Genomic DNA, 19761 nt, shown 5'->3' with positions numbered 1-19761 from the left:
AGAGACGCAGTGTGACTCGCAGCTGCTGTACAATGGTACTGCTAGCTAAGCTTAATCATTAGATTCTGTTCGATGAGTTATTTCACGTACCTACTGAGACATAGTTAAGATAGATACAGATAGAGGAATGAATATCCATTGAAATGCAAATCTCTCAATAAAATAGCTTTTGATAACTTACGCTACTTTGCTAACCCTAATGTACCTGCCTTGTAGGTGCCTGAGATGAATTCTGCAAATTCTATCTTTTTGTCCCAGAATGATACTTCTGAATTGCATGTGCTGATTTAAACAGAGGTGATTGTACCTTCGTTAATGTTCCCATTCATTCTTAGATTTTCTGACAAATGCAGGCATGATCATGCAAATAAAAACGTGAGGGTTGAGAATATTACAATTCCAAAAGTTAATTTGATGGAAAATGGACTTTCTTTATATCTGATGCTCTCTTAATAAACTTGATAGGCCCTTTCAGAATCAGAAGGTGACTTTGTTACTGCAACTTTTAAGGGCCAGTGAAGACATTAATTCACTTTTGATATCTCCTTGACCCGGGGTGCACTGGAAGGTGAACATTCTGGGGGATGGTCACTATCTGGAGAGTGTGCGAGTAGATCAAGGAATAAACTTGACAGATTTATCACATTTGCTGTGTTGATGGCATCATGTTCATGTTTTTTAAACTAAGATAGTGGTTTTGAGACAAAGTACATGATATAAATCACTCATTACTAAATAATATACAAGTAAATAAGCACAAGAAAAAAATATGACCAAGAACCTTTTCCCAGGTTGCATATATTGTGTTTTTTTCACTATCAAGTACTGCTGCCAGCAATATGAATTTGCTGGGAGACATTAGAGGACTTGTTTGTTTTACTTGGACTATGACATAGCTATAAACTCTAAGACCAAGTTAGTTACTCAATCTGGAATTTCAGGGTGTCCTAAAAGGAAAACGATGCTGTCACTGTAGGGTACTGCATGCTATAAGTCCAGTTTGCAGAAGTGCTAGTTGTAGAGCAGTGACAAAGGCTATGGGGAAAAAAAAAAAAAAAAAAAAAAAAAAGTCACATCAGCATCTGAGCTCAGTGATGACAAAGCATTAATTTAGTGCTGTACGAAGTGACAAACCAAGTGAGTGGTGCAAAGGGCTGTAGTAAAGACCACAGCAAGAACACCACAAATCAACCAGCACATCATGCTGAAGTTTTTGGCTGCTTCAGGCACCGTGCAGTCATTTGAACTTCTTTACAAAATCTAGGCAAAACGGTGGAATTCAGGAAAAAGAACAAAGGAAGTTATTTAGTGTTAAAGTAACTTGAACATTTTACTCCTCTTAAAAATGCTGTTTACAGAGGAAATAAATGGCTAAATAATAGATGGCTAAGGATGAGGAAATAAGATTCCTCCCCTTACCGTTAGTTAATGCTTTACTGCAGTTATTGCATTAGCTTATATGAATGTTCCATTTATTAAAGCATGTTCTGAATAACTCTTTAGTTTTTCAAGTCTTAGTTACAGTAGGATAAGTGGGTAAAAAAGATAAAGGGATGTAGATCTACTCTTCCATCTAATCTGAATATCATCTAGTGCTTTTTGATCACAATAAGTAGACTTAAATGTCTTCCTACATCTTTACTTTTCATAGTCATTTTAAAGATGGCTACAAGAGTTGGGAAAACAGAAGAAAATGTGTTTTCTGAAAGTCAAAAAAGTCTTTCTTTTTTCTTTTTCAGTGTACCTTGTTGCTTTTAGATCTGAAGTAACAGAGATTACTGGCTTCTGTGGTGATGTTTTGAAAGCTCTTCAACAAAACTGTGAGCTGGGAATTGAGAGGGGTCTAGGGAGCAGGAAGGAATAGGATTTGGGTTGGCCAAGAAGAAAGGAAAGCTGGATGTGTAGTTTTTTGTATATGTGAACTCAGGGGCTGGAGGAAAATACAGCTTTCAGGTAAGAGCTGCAGGGCATCATGGAGGCCTGAGACTTTGCATGCTCGAGAAAAGCAAGAGAAGGGTGGCTGTAATGCAAGACTTCTAGAAACTTCTAACTACTCTTTTTTGGACTATTATCTCTTCCCTTATTCTTCATCCACTCTTTATATATATATATATATATATATTTGCTGTTGGAATACGCAATCTAACTTCTTCCTCATTCACTCTATGTCAGGGTGATACATATGAGATGTATTATCAGATATGCTATCAGGTATACTATCTCAGATAAGCATGCTGTGCTATAGTTGACTTTATGTGTTTACAATACAGTACTTTCTCTTCCCTGAAAACACTCATACAATCTGCATAGTACTGAAAGACTTGTTGCAAATTTGGCTGTCTTCACTGGGACTCCTAAAACTTTCCTTTTGTCAGGAGCTGCAGCATCAGTACAGTGCCTTATACCCAAAAGTTTGTTGAGGCTTTAAACCTCGCTTTCAGCTAAGAGATGTCTCAAAAAAGATTTCCTCCTTGCTTCTGGGGACTTTCTCTGAAGCCAATGGAAGAGGGAAGGCGACCCTTGAGGGCAAAGGAAAAAAAAAAGCAAGCTTTTAAAGGGGAATCCATTCCTAAGAACTTGTCTGTTTCGAAAAGCAAGTGGGAAGTGGACTGACATACCAATTTAATTTTTGCTTTTAGTCTCTTCTTCTCTTCCCATAGCACCAAACTTTGCAGTCACCTATTTGATATTATTGTGTGCATTTGTTCTGTGGTCCTGGAGATGAACTGTCAAACCATTTCATGTGTCTGTGCTTGTCTTCATCAGCAAGTAGCTGATAACACCATCTACTGCAGAGCATAAAGGAAAATCATTTTCTTTTATCAAAGTTGATTGAGCTGTGGTATTTTGGAAATGAAGGTCAAGAAATACATTGCTGAGTTCATAAACAGAGTGGCTGCCATTAAAAAGCCAGCTTTTACCAGTGTCACATGTGGCATGCTTTTATAGCATTATTGGCAAGCATAAAAATTTCTTGAGCACTAGATAATGATATTTGAAAGAAATATATCTATGTAACTTTTGAGTTTAAAGCATTTTGGTTCTGGATCGTGTTTATAACACAAGTGTCATTTTTACTATGCATTGAGACATTTATCCTAGAGGATTAATTTGAATGTATATCTTAAAAATGAAAATTAATCATTTGTTTTTATCAGAAAGGAGTTCAAAGTATTAATTGAAAGAACGTGAAATTGCTTTTACAGCCTAATGTATGTAACACTTATTTTATTTTTGTTACATACATTGTTCTCCTCTGATAAATGAAAATTATTTAACTACCGTGTAACGTCCAAACTCATAAATCAAAACTCAGCTGCTTAGCAGTACCATGGCATATGCGGCTTATTTGTCTCAAAAATTATTGTTGTAAACATTGTCAATTGTATTTAATGATAGTAATACTTCACGAGGAACCTGTATCTCCACAATGAAATAATGTGTTTCATCTACCTCACTTAGCTAAGAAGACAGTTATTAGGAGCCAGTTTAATTCATGTTTTTAAAATAATTATTCATTCACAATTTTTTGCCTCTTTCTTTTCTTTATTTTGCCCTTGTTTTAACAAAGAAACCTCAAATACCCCTTTCGTTCACAAACTGCTTCTGAACATAGAATCCAAGATTTTACCACCTGATGACAAGCAGATGGTCCAGAAGTGACTTGTCAAACTGTTCTGAGAAATACTAAATTAAAAGGTTTTGTTACATCCAACAATTCAATATAGATAGGTAGGCTCTATATCACTTTGCCTAATCTGTTACAGCCTTCTGTTACAGTCTTCACACCTATGGGAAAAAAGAAAGTGATTACAGTTCCTGTTTTCATAATCTAAAACTAAATCAGACCCTTTATCAGTGACCTATGTTAATCTGCACATCATTTTGACAGCAATGATTTAATTAGCTGATGTTCAGGTGCCTGCATCAGTCTCATACATTCTCATTTTGATTCAACAGATATAGCGTAGTTTCTACATGGTTTACCTCTGTCTTGTGGTTATATATTCTATGAAAGGCAGCACACAGAAGCAGGAAGTAAAAAACTGTATAGCTTCCAAGGAAAGGTCTTAAGGGTTCAGAAAATAAAGCCTGCCTTGCCTGAAGATTTAAGTAAATAAATAAAATGACATTTTCTCTTTCTTTGAAGAAGGAATAGGCAGCTCATCTTAGAGAAGCAGATAGCTGTGCTGAGGAAGCAAAGATTTCTGTGCTGAGCCTGAGATGAACAAGGCAGGAATAATGCATGGAAGTGCTTGAGAATAGATTTCCCAAGTGTAAGGTCAGGAGGTCTGTAAATCCCATCTGCTCTTGCAGCTGGTGATGTGCGGGACGTTGAGTCATCTCACATGTCTGACATCAAAGGAAATGGCCACACAGGGAGCTGGGGCTCAGCACTACTTGCTGCTTTAGTCAAAGTCATGACTAAGGGCCTGAGTTTCCCCCCTGACTGTTGTTCATGGATTACTCAAGTCTGAGCCCACTCCTCAAGGAAGTCTGATGAGTCCTTCCTCAAGCACTGCCCTATGGTCATGCTTGAAGTTTCATAAGCATAAGAAGCCAAGTCATGGTTTATACCTTACTTTGCACCTGGAGTGGAACCTGTGACTTTCTCGTTTGTCCTTCCAGAGCAGGATCTTCCCCTTCCATGAGGAAATTCCCAACAGCCCTGGCACATATCACAGCCACTGCTACACTGAGTGATTCAAAGTGCATTGCCAGTACTGGTAGATGTTTCAATGGCACAGATCCTTTTTTTTTTTTTTCACAGAAACTGTGTTTTTATTAAAATTACCTTTAAGGAATAGCTACAAGTGCTGCATATTTACTACATGAAAACACAGATTTTCTGAAATATTCTTTAATTTGTGCGCTGCTGTTTAGGGAGAAGTGACATATGACTTAAAATATGGCTTTTTAGGGGTTCTGATAACTCTGATAAACAATGATCTTAACATTCAGGGTTTGTTTGTTTGTTTGTTTTTAATTCTCTATTCAAAGCAAAGTACAGTTCTTCTCTTCAGCTTCTTTTATGTTCATGGAATGATAGCTAATCAATATATCTGATGTATAACATGAAGACTGACATAGCCTTGTAGTGAAAGCTATTGAAGGTGTTCAGTATGGTGTTAGGGTCCCGGTCCTCTAAACGGGGAGATGTGTTGCAAAAACAGCATTTCAAGAGCTTTATGCACGTGCACCATGTACCTTACTAATCTTTTACTGAACACAAGATATTTTGATCTTCAGTAAAGCGATTAAAGGTCTCTTGATGCCGAACACTTGAGAAGAACAGATTACAAATAACAGATTTTGTTATCTATGAGGAGATGGTTTTGTGTTACTTTGGTTTATGCTTTAGCTCTGTTTCTTGCTTTGATGACCTGCACACTCTCTTTGAGTAAAGTTCAGTGTTAATAGTGAGGAGGATTGATGATGTTTAAATACAGCAAAGATACTTAAAATTTCAGGTAGCAGAACTGCAGACAGATTCTCTGCTTGTGTTAAAGCATTTCACTACAGCAGATCTATGGTGCTTTACAGAAGGAGATTTTTGACCCTGGGGAATGGATTTGTGAGTCACATACAAAATACTGTCTTTAGTGTCCTAATTGATTCCATCTGTAGTTTTACATCCTTTCCTTTTTTTTCTTCCTCTTTCCTTTGTAGTCAGAGCTACCTTCAAACTGCAAGTGACGTGCCTGGGGGTCACAACCTGGATCCCTCTGCAAACTACAATTCCCCAAAGTTTCGCTCAAGGAATCAGAGCTATATGAGAGCAGTGAGCACGCTCAGTCAGGCCAGCTGTGTTAGTCAGGTGGGAAATTCTTGTTGTAACTTCTCTTTTAGGTTAATCACAGACTTAAGAGTTGTTACTAGTGGATGGTTGTAGTTGTCTTTTGTTTGTTTGTTTGTTTGTTGGACCTAATATCAAAATGAGGATATGTATTGTCAAAGTAATTTGATTCTAAAGAATGTTACCCTTGTTCATCATTTCAACAAAAATATTCAGTGCTAGAAGCAAAGGGACGCCATAACACACAACAATATTTTCCATTTATTTTTTCAGAAGAAATAACCCAAGTTCTGGTATTTTCAGTTTCAGTGTCTATTAAATACTTAAGAAGATGCAGACAACATAAAGGGCACACTCCTACAAAACACATCCTCTGAAAATACCACCCTGATTTCAGTAAATGTAGGTTGCCAGATTAAAATATTGATTAAAATAATTATGCTCCAAAGGAGCAGTGATTCACCTTTTAATTCAATCCCTTCATTCTTCTTGGGTCAAAGAATAAGTCCCATCAATTATTCTACATGCAGGAACTTCTGAAAGATGACATTTTTTCATCCTGCTGGTTTTAGATTTGTTATTTAGTACTAACTTATGATGAAGTGAGATCTGAATCAGGCCTGAAGTACAAACAGCCTCATAAAGTATGTGCGTATTCTGTTTAACAGAGTACTTTACATACAATTTCTGATGTTCCTCATGTTCTTTGGCTGTGAAATTTTCCTGTGCTGCTTTGTGAGAGTAAGACCCTGCCCTCCTCTCAAATACATACTTTTCTTTAAGCGTTTCATGGTGCACCTAAGGGTATAGTAGCTAATTATGTATAATGCTTGTGTTAAGAAAATATATATCTTTTAAAGCAATTTTTGAATTCATTCACATTCAATATGTATTGCATGACTATTCAGGCCTGGATTCAGCTCATCTTACTTGAGGCTTTTTTACTGAGGCAACAGCTAGATCTTCCTCTGAAGTTAATGGAGTGAAAGAGTTTCTTCCAGGACAATGCACATCCTAAGTGGGCTGAGAGCCCTCTGGAAGTGCTTGTCAGTCTCTGCTGACTGTAGGGCGCTGGGAGGAAGCTGCCTGACTAATGCCCTTCAGTCATGTTCCTTAATTTATGTGAGATAAATCTAGCTATAATCTTGTAGAGCACACATCAGCATTAGAAACTGTCAGTCAGTCATTCATTCTCAAAACCCTTTTCTTTTTTTCATAGCTCCCTTGTGGGACCTGTCCCCATCTTTTTATTTTTTTTTTTTTTTAATTTTTTTTTTTTGGGGGGGGGGGGGGAAGAAAGAAAAAGAAAAAATAAATTGCATTCAAAGCAAAGTGCTGTTGTCTGTCATGAAGATAATGCTATAATATAGAACTACATTAACATCTTCTGCCTTTTTGACCATTTCTGCGTATAGAGATGTTCACTGAGCTGTCTGTAACAACTAGCTGGTTTCAGTAGAGGTTCAGTTCCTTTGTTCCAATCCAATACACATCACCTGGCAAGATGTCCACAACAGATTTAATTCGCAGTTAGACTGCTCAGTTGGACAAATTAACCAAGTCCTGCTGGATACAATTCTTTTTCAGTTTCAATAACTCACTTATTTTTGTGCCAAAAACATACTTTCTACCTTGCTCTCTGTTTCCAGATTAGTAATAAGAGCATTTAGTAAGTACTACACAAAGTAAATGTGTTAAAATAACAAGTATTGAACCTTTGCCTCCTTCTGTTCCTTTTCTATGACACCACCTTGTTGTCCTATCTACATAATAGCAGTTTGTGTGATTTGTGATATTTCTAATGTGCTTTTTCATGAGATCATTTTTCTTTTTTGTTCTTTTTTTTTTTTTTGGTCACTCTTGACCAAGGTTACAGTCAAATAAGATGCCAGATTCCATAGCTTACATTTGTAATTTAAGTTTTAAAACTTTTAATTTTTCCACTGTCAGTGACCTTAGTGTGAAGAAAGTGATTAGGACTTACTGAGCTTATGGGCCACATTACCATAAATATCCTGATCAATGATGTATGCAAAATATTTCAGTGTAAGATTTTTTTCAATCTTTTTGAGATTGCATTAGACCACTTAACTTTATTAGAAACAAATTTTACGAAGGGTAATGTAATTCCTTTCAGAGAAGATTTAGTAGCCGAAATGTCTTACATGAAATTAAAATATCAGCGATTCATTATCATCAGAAGTTCTGTATGAAATTTCCATTTACTTAATCAGAATCCTAAAACATCTGAAACATTTGCACTCACTCTGTTTCCATAATGAATACTGTGCTGGGAACAGTAATAATGAAAAATACACTTGTCACCCATATAGAAAAAGTAATATGAACTAGATGTGCTGTTTAGTGACACCACTGATTTCACCTTGTGTTCATACTGATTCTGATTTCTGGCACTCCCTTTTAAAAGATTTATTTTCAGGAAGACACATCAGGAGGCATGTCTGGTTAGGGTGTAGCTTCATCTGGTTTTGAAACAAATGTGGAATTATTCACATACAGTTAGAGGTGGTCTGGACTGACTTTACAGAACTTGTTTAAAATTTTCTGTGTAATATTTTGGGACTCATCTCCATGACTCAATACACAGTTTACTACACAGAGCTTCTCACATCCAGGGCAGCCTTGCTAAACCCTGTTAATCATGAAAGCTACCTAAAAATGTTCAATTTTGTATCACGCCCAACCTGCTGGGTCATGCTGGCTCCTATCCAAGCCCTATGAGGATCTGGAGGGTGAGGTGGAGACCTTCCCAAGAGCCAGGTTGATAGGTGGTGTCCATGGCACTTCTGGTGTGCTCTGATATACAGGGCTCCTCCACAATCATTCTGATGGAAGTGTCAGAATTAAAATAATGATTCTGATGGAAAGATGGCTGCATCTCATTTTTACACAGTGATCAAATGGCTAGCAAGTAACTAAGAAATGAGAGTTTATTTTAGGACCCTTCTAACATGAGGCTGGTCCAAGCATTACTTTCTTATCAGGCCACTTTTCATGCTGTTTTGAAGAATAGATATTATTTCACATGCTTTGGGCACAAGTAGATGTAATATTTCTCTGAACTTGTAGAACTTCAAGTATGAGATACGTCCATTCATAATGAGAGGAAGAAAACAACCTGTGCAGCAGGTCCACATGATGCCTAACTTTGCTGATAAGGCAATCCACCCTCACTTTTTGAGAACTAATATTACTGTAGCTAATTTCTGTTCCCCGGTGCTGACAGAATCACAGAACTGTAAAGGTTGGATGGGACCTCTAGAGATCATCTAGTCCAGTGCCCACAAACATGGATTTCTGTCAGTCCACTATGATCTTAGATTTCTTGGTTTCCATTAAAACATGTATTATAATTTTCTGAATAGCCAAAAGATACTAAATGTAAAATTAATTGTATGGCATGTGTGATGTGCTTACTATATACATATATAAACAGCTGGTATAAGTTATAAAAAATGTAAATGTGATCAGAAGGGATTACTAAATTTTAACTATTTGCTAAAACAGTTCTTCATCAATGTACAGGTGTCCATTTGAGATGTTGAGGCCGTGATGATCACAAAAAAGCAAGTCAAAAATCAAATGCATTGTTGTTGTTTATTCAGATGAGTGAAGCAGAGGTTAATGGGCAATTTGAATCGGTGTGTGAATCAGTGTTTAGTGAAGTTGAAGCTCAGGCAATGGATGCCCTTGACCTCCCTGGATGTTTCCGAACAAGAAGCCACAGTTACTTGCGTGCAATTCAGGCAGGCTATTCCCAAGATGATGAGTGTATACCTGCGATGGCATCTTCCAACATCACCTCAACTATCAGGTCAACCACAGGTAAGCAAATCTACGCTGACCCTTCCACTCTCCTGCATGTAAAAATATGTAGTTTTGTTCTGTAAGAGGATATTTGATGCTGGAAATAACTTACCTGTGTAGTGATGTCTGATACCTGTATTCTTAGTTTTTTAACATTGTGCTATTGTGACTGAATAAGCTCCCTCTGCGCAGGTTCCTGTGTGCATTATTCAATGGAGATGAATTTCAGTGCAGACATAATTTCACCTATATTTCATTTATTTTCCAAGTACAGATATAGAATAGTACGTACAAAAACATCATTTGTTTATTGTTATATATCAACAAATATAAGTGAGATCAATAATTAGGACCTTAACTTAGGTCCTTATAATACCGAAAGAAAAGTAGTACCAAAAGAAAAATAGATACAAGATTTTGAATATTTGGTCTAACTGACTTAGAGGGAATTACCATACTTTACAAAAGGCATAACTAGTTGTATGAATACAGTGAATCATAAACACAGTGTCTTCATTAACTTTAGCATTTGTTGTTTTGTTGTTCAATTTAGAAACTCTGATATTTTTGTAGCAACTTTATTTCATCTTATTCATTACTTAGTAAAAACAGATAGCTGTATGCATTTTAGAATAGCAGTATTTGGTACTAGTAGAGAAATGTTTGCACAGAAAGAAGGAAAATGATGAGAATATCTGTAACAAATACTTGAATATTCTTTGCTAAGGGATTCAAACTCACTTATGTCTTTCCAAATATGTTAGTGGCAGTTCCTAAACATGATATTGGTCTTGCAACACGCTGTTAAATCTGCTTATCTGTGGTAGGTGAGAACATAGCTCAAAAAAGAAATACTTGGGGAATTATTTGCTTGACACACATGTTGCATAACAGATCATTTAGGAAGAAGTAAATTAAGGTTGAATAGCAGAAATTTGTATTCCAGAAGTAGTATAAAATGTTATTTTATCTTCAGCATAGCCTTTTTATTTTTTTTATATATCTTTGCATAAAATCAGGGACTGTGGCTTACAGTGATACCTCTAGGGATGTTTCTGTCCCTTGTTTAATAGAGATGCTATCATGATATAAAAGGAGACTTTACAGCTACCCCAGAGACTAATGTTTCATCTCTGTCTTATAGTAATGTGTGCTGATTTTCTGAAGAAACCTTCCATGGCAAAGGATAGTACTAAATACTTATGTTGGTATCTGAGTGCAGTTACTGAGTCGGAATATGTTTAGAATTGTTTTGGTTACCAAGATAATTGGTTTTCACCTGAGCTCTCTTGAATATATATGCCAGATAAGCCTAAAATTCTCAGCTGAAAAGAAATTATTCTCTCAGGAGTAACAAAGCTGAATAATAGAATATGTTTGGGAAAATAACTAGATTAGGCAATAAACATGTTTTCATCCTGAAGTTTTCATACTTATAAAAAATGTTTAGCATTGATTAGCAGTCTACTGGCTAAATAATGAGGTACTGAAATCTATAACCTTCATTTCACTCATAGCTTTGTCTCATTTTGGGAATGTCTTATCAGATGGATTTTCTTGCCCAAATATTTAATCTTTTTCTTCTTTGTTGTGGTGAAGTGATATTGACACTGAAAAGAAAAAAAAGATCCCAAAAATAAAGATGATTTGAGATGCATTCTCATGCCAAAATTCTTTTGAAGCCTATGAACTGTATACAGTTCTGAGTGTCACTCTGTATTCAAATTGTTATTTCTACGCCACTGTCCTCAGCTTCTACGGTGAATAAATATTTGAATTAGAAATATTTATCTTACCTAAAAGAAGAGTAAGGATTATGTGACTCACTATTAATTGGATTTTTTTTTATTTTTTTATTTTTTTTCCAAATGTGTTCTTGTTTATAAAACCCGAGGGGTAAACTCTTCCATATTTCTCTCTTCAGTCCTCTCCACATCAGAGGAAGGTGCTTCATTTCCTGCTATTACTATAGTTCAAAAAATCTCTTACTTCACCCCTTTCTGAAAACTGTAAAAGAAGCAGTTGCCTGAAAAATGAAAATGGCATTGGCAGATATTTAATGTTTATACGAGCTTCATTCAAATAAATGTCAAAAGGGTCAAAGTTTTGCATCGGTTTTCAATTCCAATTCAGCTTTTGAATTCTTAGGAAAATTACATTGCATTAATTCCCTTTTAGCTTCTGATGTTACAGACTCGTCTTGGAGAAGAAACTAAAGCAATTTCTCAGCAAATTGTCAGGCAGTGCAATTTAATTATTCCTTGAAATTTTAGTGATATAGGTCATGGCTGCCTCTTATCGATGTTGTAAAGCAATCAAATCATAATGCCCAGGCATAGCGAAAAATTAATTCATGTAACTAAAAACGTAAATCTAAAATAAAAATAATAAAATTTGATCTATGAGTTCAGTTATAAACCTATGGAATCTATATTTACAGCATGCATTTTCTTAACATTGTCCTAGATGCATGAACCACTTCCAGAAGGTGGAAGGGTTGCAAGTGCGTTGAATATTATGTGGGATGTTATTAGTGGGCTCTGTTAAGAAAGGTTGCTAATAGATGGGAAAAGAATTACCAGTAGCTCTACTAGTTGTGCATACAACTTTCCAGAGAAAACCAGATGGTTCGTTGGTAGTATCAAGTGATGAGTATGTAACCCTTGTGCAGACCCACATAGTTTAGCTGTGTATGCATCTCCAAATGAGAGTGTGTGACAATGCATAGGGCTCTCACTACCTGCTGCACCAGGGTAAATGAACCAGACAAGTTACAGTGCAGTGGGGCAGCCAGTGCTGGAAGCATGCTGGAAGCTTGAACTGTGCTCCACATGATCCCTGAAGAGGCTCATCAAATTTCTCTGTGATTAGAGCATTTCTGTCCATCCTGTCTCATTTTGTAAAGAGATAATGAACTCGGTAAAAAATACTTCATGTTAAAAGCCCCGAATGACAGAGTATCTTTTCAGTCTCTGAACTGAATCCAGTCGCAGCTGTCAGATGTACAGCTGAGAAAATACAGCTCCAGCTGCCGCTGCCTGCCGCCTCATCCCTCCGTCTCAGACAACATCTAATTTTCTGAATGGGAGGCCACAAAGTGCAGGAGTCATCCTAACTACTACTGCCTTACATAGTGCTCTTGCAAGATATGCTTCACTTTTCAGGAGTGCAGAAAATCTGAATCGCTTTTCCAGGTAGTACCAGCTCACTTCCCTGTTTTGTGGGTATATTTGGATGAACATATATATACACTGTGCTGTCATCTTTAAGGCTTCTTACTGGCAATGCCTGGCTGGTGTAGTAGAGTACTGTAGGGAGGTACACAAATGACCTGTAGGACCATGGGACATGGTTTCAGGGACATGGTGTAGTGGGGAAATATTGGGGTTGGGTGGATGGCTGAATGGTTGTGGAAGTCATTTCCAGTCTTGTTGATTCTATGACCAGAGCCATATTGCCAGCTTGGTGCATAACTGAGTGCTAGCCATGTAGTCCTGTTGAGAATCAGAGCCTGCTAGCTGGGAGCAGGGCCACAAGGCACTTTTATCCTACTTAGCAGTACCCATTGCACTGAAAAGTAATTCTCATATCCTTGTAGAATGCTGGATTGTTGTAGGAAATCATGACTAGCAAGGAGATGTGGAAAATCCTAACTACTCTGTTTCCACTTCATCTGAGAAAGTCGCCGTATTTATGTTACATGTTATAAATATGGAAATAGTCCTGCATATGACATACTCTGTATGTTATGGAATATTTCTGAATGTTTGCTCCATTTTTCCAGTTGATATTGTTTGGTTTTGCTGTGAAATGCTGAGTTGGAATAACACTTGAGCTACCAGTTTGCACCTTCTGTATTGAAACAGCACATGTTGAAATTCCAGTCAGAAGAGCAGTTTCAGAGAGTAAGTTGGAATACACGACTCTGGCCATTCAGATGGACATCCTAGCACCAGATTACTGGATATCCAAATGTGGAGGACATATTAAGTTTCTCCTGGTGGTGGTATTGTATATAGTATAAAGGACATTCATCTTAATTGAGAGAGGCACTACGTCTCTAGCTCACTTCTCATGAAAGTGCGTCTCCCAGGTGGGACATCTGTTCAGTGAATATTGCTTTTATAGACAACAGGAAATAGCTTCAAAAGAAGACTCTATACATATAGTATATGCAGGAATTGAAGTACTAGAGTCAGCTGGGAAGTCTCACCCTATGTGACCGGCACACTCCATTTCAATGACTTATCTCATTTTTCTCAAAAAAACAACATTATAAAAACCTTTCTGACCGGTTGTATATGAACCCCCTCTCAGCTAATTCATGCTATTAAACCAGGGCTTACTGATGAGATGGCACTTTCATGCATTTTACTGTTCTCAGCCAGTAGGACTCTGCCTGGCAATGAGTAAATGTAAGAGAATTCCACATTTACTGAACTATTGAGCAGTAATTCCAAAACCCAATTAATTCAAACAAGGTCATATTTCATGAGGGAGTTTTCAATTACAACTCATACCATTGCTCAGAATGCCTGAGGAATTGCAGGTTTCTTTTCTCCTGGCTTAAAGCTATTTTTGGCTTCCCATTTTTGTAATAAGGGACTTCGCAGGGTGAATTTTTATAGTGGCTGTTTGATATTGAGCCACAAAATGCTCATTGTTGCTAAAGTGATTGCATAGTCACGTACCTACAAGCGTACAGGCACAAGAATGTGATAATTCGTTTAGAGGTTATATTGTTTCATAGCACTGTTGCTCCTACGGACCCCAAAAGGATGATTCTCTGGTTGCTATCTTAACACTAATGGCAGTACTTACAGTTGTTTGGTTTTATTTCTCAAAGACATGAAGATACTAAGCGCAGGCAAAAGCTCAAGCTACTGTATATGGAGCTACTGCAGAGAGTCTAGCAAAGGGCTGGATTCTTCTCCTGAGAGGAAAACTGAGAAAGCTGGGACTGTTCAGCCTGGAGGAGAAGAGGTTTAGAGGGGATTTTAAAAACATTGATAAGTGTCTGAAGGTAGAGTGTAAAGAGGATGCAGCCAGTCTCATTTCAGTGGTGCCCAGTGGCATTTCACTGGTGCCCAGTGATGGGGTAAGAAACAGTGGACATACAAACATACAGGAAGCTCCATTTGACTGTCAGAAAAGACTTCTCTGAGAATGACCAATCGCTGGAACAGGTCGCCCCGTAGACTGTAATGTCTCCCTTCCTAGAGATCTTCAAAAGCTGCCTGGATGTGGTTTTCAGCATCCTGCTCTGGGAATCTTTGCTTGAGCAGACATTGGGCCAGATGGTCCCAAAGATCTCAGCCAGCCTCAGCCAGTCTGTGATTCTATGGCACACTGCTTTTGACGGGGCAGTGATAAATTATTGCAGTGCTGCTGCAGACATCATACTCTATCCTCAAGTAGTATCCACATATATTCAATTGCACTCTTCTGTTCCTACAAGAAAAGTTTGTAAAAGTTTGTTAAAATCAATAAATTCATGTAGGTTTTTGTTGGTTTGTTTGTTTTGTTGTTGTTTTTGGTTTTGTTTTGGTTTTTTTTTTTTAATTTTCTCAAGAATTAGATACTTAATTCAGGTGACTGCTTAAGAAGATCTAACCTAATGCACTGTCTAGGAAAACCTAGCCAAATGGGTAAAAACGTGCACAAGTTATCGTCCACAATTTCTGTTTTCTCTATATTGAGAATAGAAATAAATGCTGAGAGTTAGGGATTGCAAAGGCATCCTTTGCTAAGTGATAGTTTGCAGTGTTGTCCACAAAAGGTTTATCTAAAACCACACAAAACTGTAATTCCAGAAAAGATATAGAAGGCTGTTTTCTCAATTATCATTTGCCTGTTGACTTTGTTTAATTACTGCTGGGGCCCGATGGAATTATCTGGCACTCAGATTCTCTGCAGGAAATATACCATATATCTGTGGGAGCACTTGAGGATCCTGAGTTAATGCTTTGAAGCTGTGCCAACTTGTGTGCCTATACTGTGAGAATAAATCTTATACTAACAAAGAATGAGCCCAGTTGTACACTTGCATATGCACACATCATTTTCATTGCTCTGGGTGTATCTAGGAGAATCATTAGTCTTTAATACTCTTAAATATATTGGAGTTCTGATGCTATGCTGGCACTGCTGTTTAATAGCCGCACTACACTGTGAACATGGCCTAGGGAGTCACTGAGATGAAGGTGATACAAGGTCTTCAGTTTGAAAAGTTCAACAGTGGATGGCCAAGAGGCCACTGCAACTCTTCCTATCTGTGGGATTTCCTGAGACTGGAGGAAGGCTGTGCTACTCAGGGCTGCCTGGCCTCTTCAAGCTGGTGGGGCATGAAAACAATTGGAGAAGTAGCCAACAGCTTTTTATAACCCTTGTTCTCCTTGGTACAGATGATTTGCAGAGGCAAAGGTAAAAAATAAGGTCTCGGTCTTGCATTTATGGTTAGTTTAAAAAATGTGAAATGACAGTCTTTCCCTTGCTCCTGCTCTTCTGTGCTTGACATAATTCCTCCATAACCTATTAGATTTGCCAGACAGATGGTTCTTCTTATTAAAAAGGAAACCCATGTCCCCTTTCTTGGCAGAATTTGGCTTCAAAGCTGTTCTATGGGATGAGTTTTAAAAGAGGTTTTTCAGGCTGCTTTTTTGAATGAAATTACAAGAGAAGGAAAAAAAAAACAACAACAGAGGAGTGGAAAAGAAACAAAAATATATCAGGCAAGGAAGGTGATTCACCACACACGTTTTTGAAGCCTTTCTGATGTGATAGAAGCTAACAGTGGCAGAGGTAAATCTCAGCCCATATATTTAGCTTGATGCTGGCAGGAGGTTTGGTCCTGTGTGCTTGTGCTGCTGGGTGAAGCCTGCAGGATGGGTGAGCCTTCACCGGCTGAAATATTCATATGCTTCCTTTGACTTGCATTAAAATGGAAGGCAGAACCCTCCTCCTGGCAGCAATTCTCCTGTATACCTCAGTGAATGAAAAAAGACACCTCTAAGGAGTCTTCTCAGAAGCTTGACATATGTTCAGTCCTGGGTTTTATTAGAGGACTGTATGTCAGGAGCCATAATTTTGATATGCACTGGAAATACACTGTTTTCTGTGCTGGCTATAGAGAGGTCATTTTCAGTTCTGACATCTGAATTTTTACTAGCTGCATGTAATATTTCATCCATCAGAGGTTTCGGTCCATTAGTTAATTTAATTAAGCATAACTTTCTGGAATTTGACCAGACTGCTTGCTGACAAAATGGCGCTCAGTTTTGTTATGTTTTCAGTACAGCAGGGATGCGAGCTGTGTTCTGGCTTCCTCACAGTACATACAGTCTTTCAACATTGTCCAGCCACCAGATAATTCCTCTCCTGTTGGTCCTAGTGAAGATACAAGGACCTTTAAAGGCTGTATCTACTTCACTTGAAAGTAAAAGAAGAATCCCTTTATGGCAGAGCAGGTCTTGTTCCCACAAGGTACCACTTCTGGTATGTCCACTCACTAGTAATGCTATTTCCAAAACTGTAATTTCAGACCTTTTTGGAAGCAAGTTTGGTTGCTTTCTCTACTCTTCTGTCTCATGGTGAGGGTGTTCTGATTAATTCTCACTGTTTACAAATGTTCTTCTCCTGAGGGATATTAATACCTAACTTGCAAAATTGCATTTTCCAAGAAAATAGAATCCTAACGAGCAGGAGTCACACAGATTCTTCTTAGGAAAAGACAGTCATGATGATAGAAGCCAAGCAAGTTATTTGCTATTTGAATGTTATATCTATATTTGAGTGAAGTGACACAGAATTAAAAGAGAAAAATTCTGTGGTACTCTCTGGTTTTACTTCCAACAAAATCTCTATTTCATTCCTACGAAAAACCTCTCCAGATGCTTGCACACCTCTGTTAGCCCTTCAGAAACTCCCATCCTCTATTTTCATCCCCCTGAAATGGAGTTTGACCAAAGCTTGTATAGAGTTCTCCATTTCTGTGCACGGAATTTTGTTCAGGCTTGGATCTACCCTGGAAGAGTGATTTGTAAACTTGATATTTGATAACATTACTTAAGGATCACTGAAAATAAAGTTGCTAAAACTGGTGATGTTCCTAGCACATAAGCAGAGGAACTTGCCTTTGATCAGACAATTTAGCTGAATGATGGAGGATTTGGCTCGAGATCAAGTAATTTAAATATAGATGCTTTAATGCAAATTTGTTGTCTGAGTCCTCATGACAATAAATTCAGTTACATTTCAAAGATAAATTGGTGGTACCATTTGAGATACCCATATAGGACCTACGAGAGAATTGCTTCCACCTGGACAGGCCTAGGACATCTAAAAAAAGTATCAGATGCCTATGTTTAGGTGAATTTGACTGAAAAGGAATACAGTCAAAGTACCCCTACCTACACAGAGGTGTCTTACACTTACCTAATACCATAGGGATACTTACCAAAAAGCTCTGTACTTCTGTACACTATAAATGAAGCATATGGAAGGGGCAAAGTTTAGCGTCAGTATATAGCCCAATAAAATACATGCACTAGAAGGTACAGGTTAGACAAACTCCGGAGTACTCTGAGAAGCTCACTGCAGATTCTTAAAGGCAACTAGAGGACAAAAAGGTCTTGGGAAGAGATTGAGTTTGAAGTGAGTAACCTATCATTTGGCTTTTTAAGTCTGTGAATGCAATATCAAGGGCATATCAATGAGTCATCACTTTTTATATGCAATTCTTTTTTCTTATATTAAATACAAATGAACCTTTTGGGATTGTTCTGTGTCCAGAAAAACACATATATTTCCACTCTTAGTCTCTTTCCTTCAATAGAAAAACATAAAATTTCAGTTATAAAAATTCATCCCAGCTAATACATATATCTAAAATGTAGCTGTCAAAGGCAATCGCATTAATGTCCTATTATAGTCAATGAAATGTGATTTATCCCCTTGAAGATTGGTATCTCTTATGAGATAAGTTGTCCTCTGGATGTTCCTGTTTCTCCCTGTCACCTATAAAAATAGTCTGCAATGATGGCATAGTATGGCTAGCTAACTTTAAGACACCTGAAGTAAAATTAAAACCTATTTACATTGCCTCATTGGGTAAAACTAAAGATTAAATCCTGATCCCACTGAAAACAGGAATAACTGACTTATGGAGAGCTGCACTCTGACTTGCAGATTTGAGAGCTCAAAATCCAACAGCATCATTTGCTGCACCTAAATACAGAACCAGGAGCCTGCAAGTAGCTTTATGAGTATTTTTTTCCATACTGGTACCAACACCATCTGTAATCGGGTAAAATTATCTCTTGATTTGACAGTTGCCTGTATTGTTGCCAGTCTCAAAAGTGAGCTTTGGGACTGTGTCCAGACTTGCAGATCTCTGTGGATTAAAATAATCATTTAAAGTCATTCATTTATCCTTAATTAAAATATGATGTAATCATTTAAATTCTTATACGCGGGACCATTATCATAACATACTGTTATAATTATTCTACAGTGCAACACTTCCTTAAGGTTAACTGAGCAAATTGTTTTTCTCATATTACTCAGTTTGGAATTCCTTACTGAAAGCTAATGAAAATCACAAGCACAGAGCTACTGTAAGAATGGGAATAGGAATATACAAAGAATATACGAACAAAACCAATCATAAGCCTGCCTAATACATCTGTGAGTGCATTTCAAGAGGCCTCTGGAAATTATTTTACTTGAGTGGTAAGGGTCCAAGGGAGGTCAAGTAAAGAGACTTATTTAAAGTATAGAATGGCAGAAATATTGGTTTGATTCTGTTCTACTGGGAAACATTTACAAAATGTTTGTTGCCTTCAATGTGAAAACAGTAACCCAGTAACAGCAGCTTTTCATTTTTGGAGCTCTTTCCTCTCTTTGCTTCTCACTGTTTTCATGAAGTGACATGCAGCCAGTATTTCTGAAAAGCCTTACATGCATTCTGTAAAGTAAATAGATTATAGTTCAAGTGTATTTTTCCTTCCTGCAACTGAAAATCTGAGATTACGCTTTTTAGTGCAACTTCAGTATTTCAGAGGCACGTAAGAACTGTTTAGAAGGGCAAAACAGCTGTCAGCACTTTGCTTTTACATCTACAGGATGCTGGTTAGGCT

The 19761-nt window shown here is 37.4% G+C and overlaps 1 protein-coding gene across 16 annotated transcripts in view; it reads left to right on the top strand.

The window, feature by feature from the left end:
* DLGAP2 (DLG associated protein 2) overlaps positions 1–19761 on the top strand; it is a 454289-nt gene that overhangs the window by 390011 nt on the left and 44517 nt on the right. For all 16 annotated transcript variants that reach the window (XM_015859338.2, XM_032443246.1, XM_032443247.1 and 13 more), the window contains 2 exons: positions 5671–5818; positions 9424–9643. In XM_015859338.2, the coding sequence (XP_015714824.1) occupies positions 5671–5818; positions 9424–9643 (368 nt within the window). The remainder of the gene's footprint in view (positions 1–5670; positions 5819–9423; positions 9644–19761) is intronic.

The sequence above is a fragment of the Coturnix japonica genome, chromosome 3, assembly GCF_001577835.2.
Source record: "Coturnix japonica isolate 7356 chromosome 3, Coturnix japonica 2.1, whole genome shotgun sequence".
Lineage (NCBI taxonomy): Eukaryota > Metazoa > Chordata > Aves > Galliformes > Phasianidae > Coturnix > Coturnix japonica.
The sequence above is the reverse complement of the archived record's forward strand: the minus strand, read 5'-3'. Positions and strand labels throughout refer to the sequence as shown.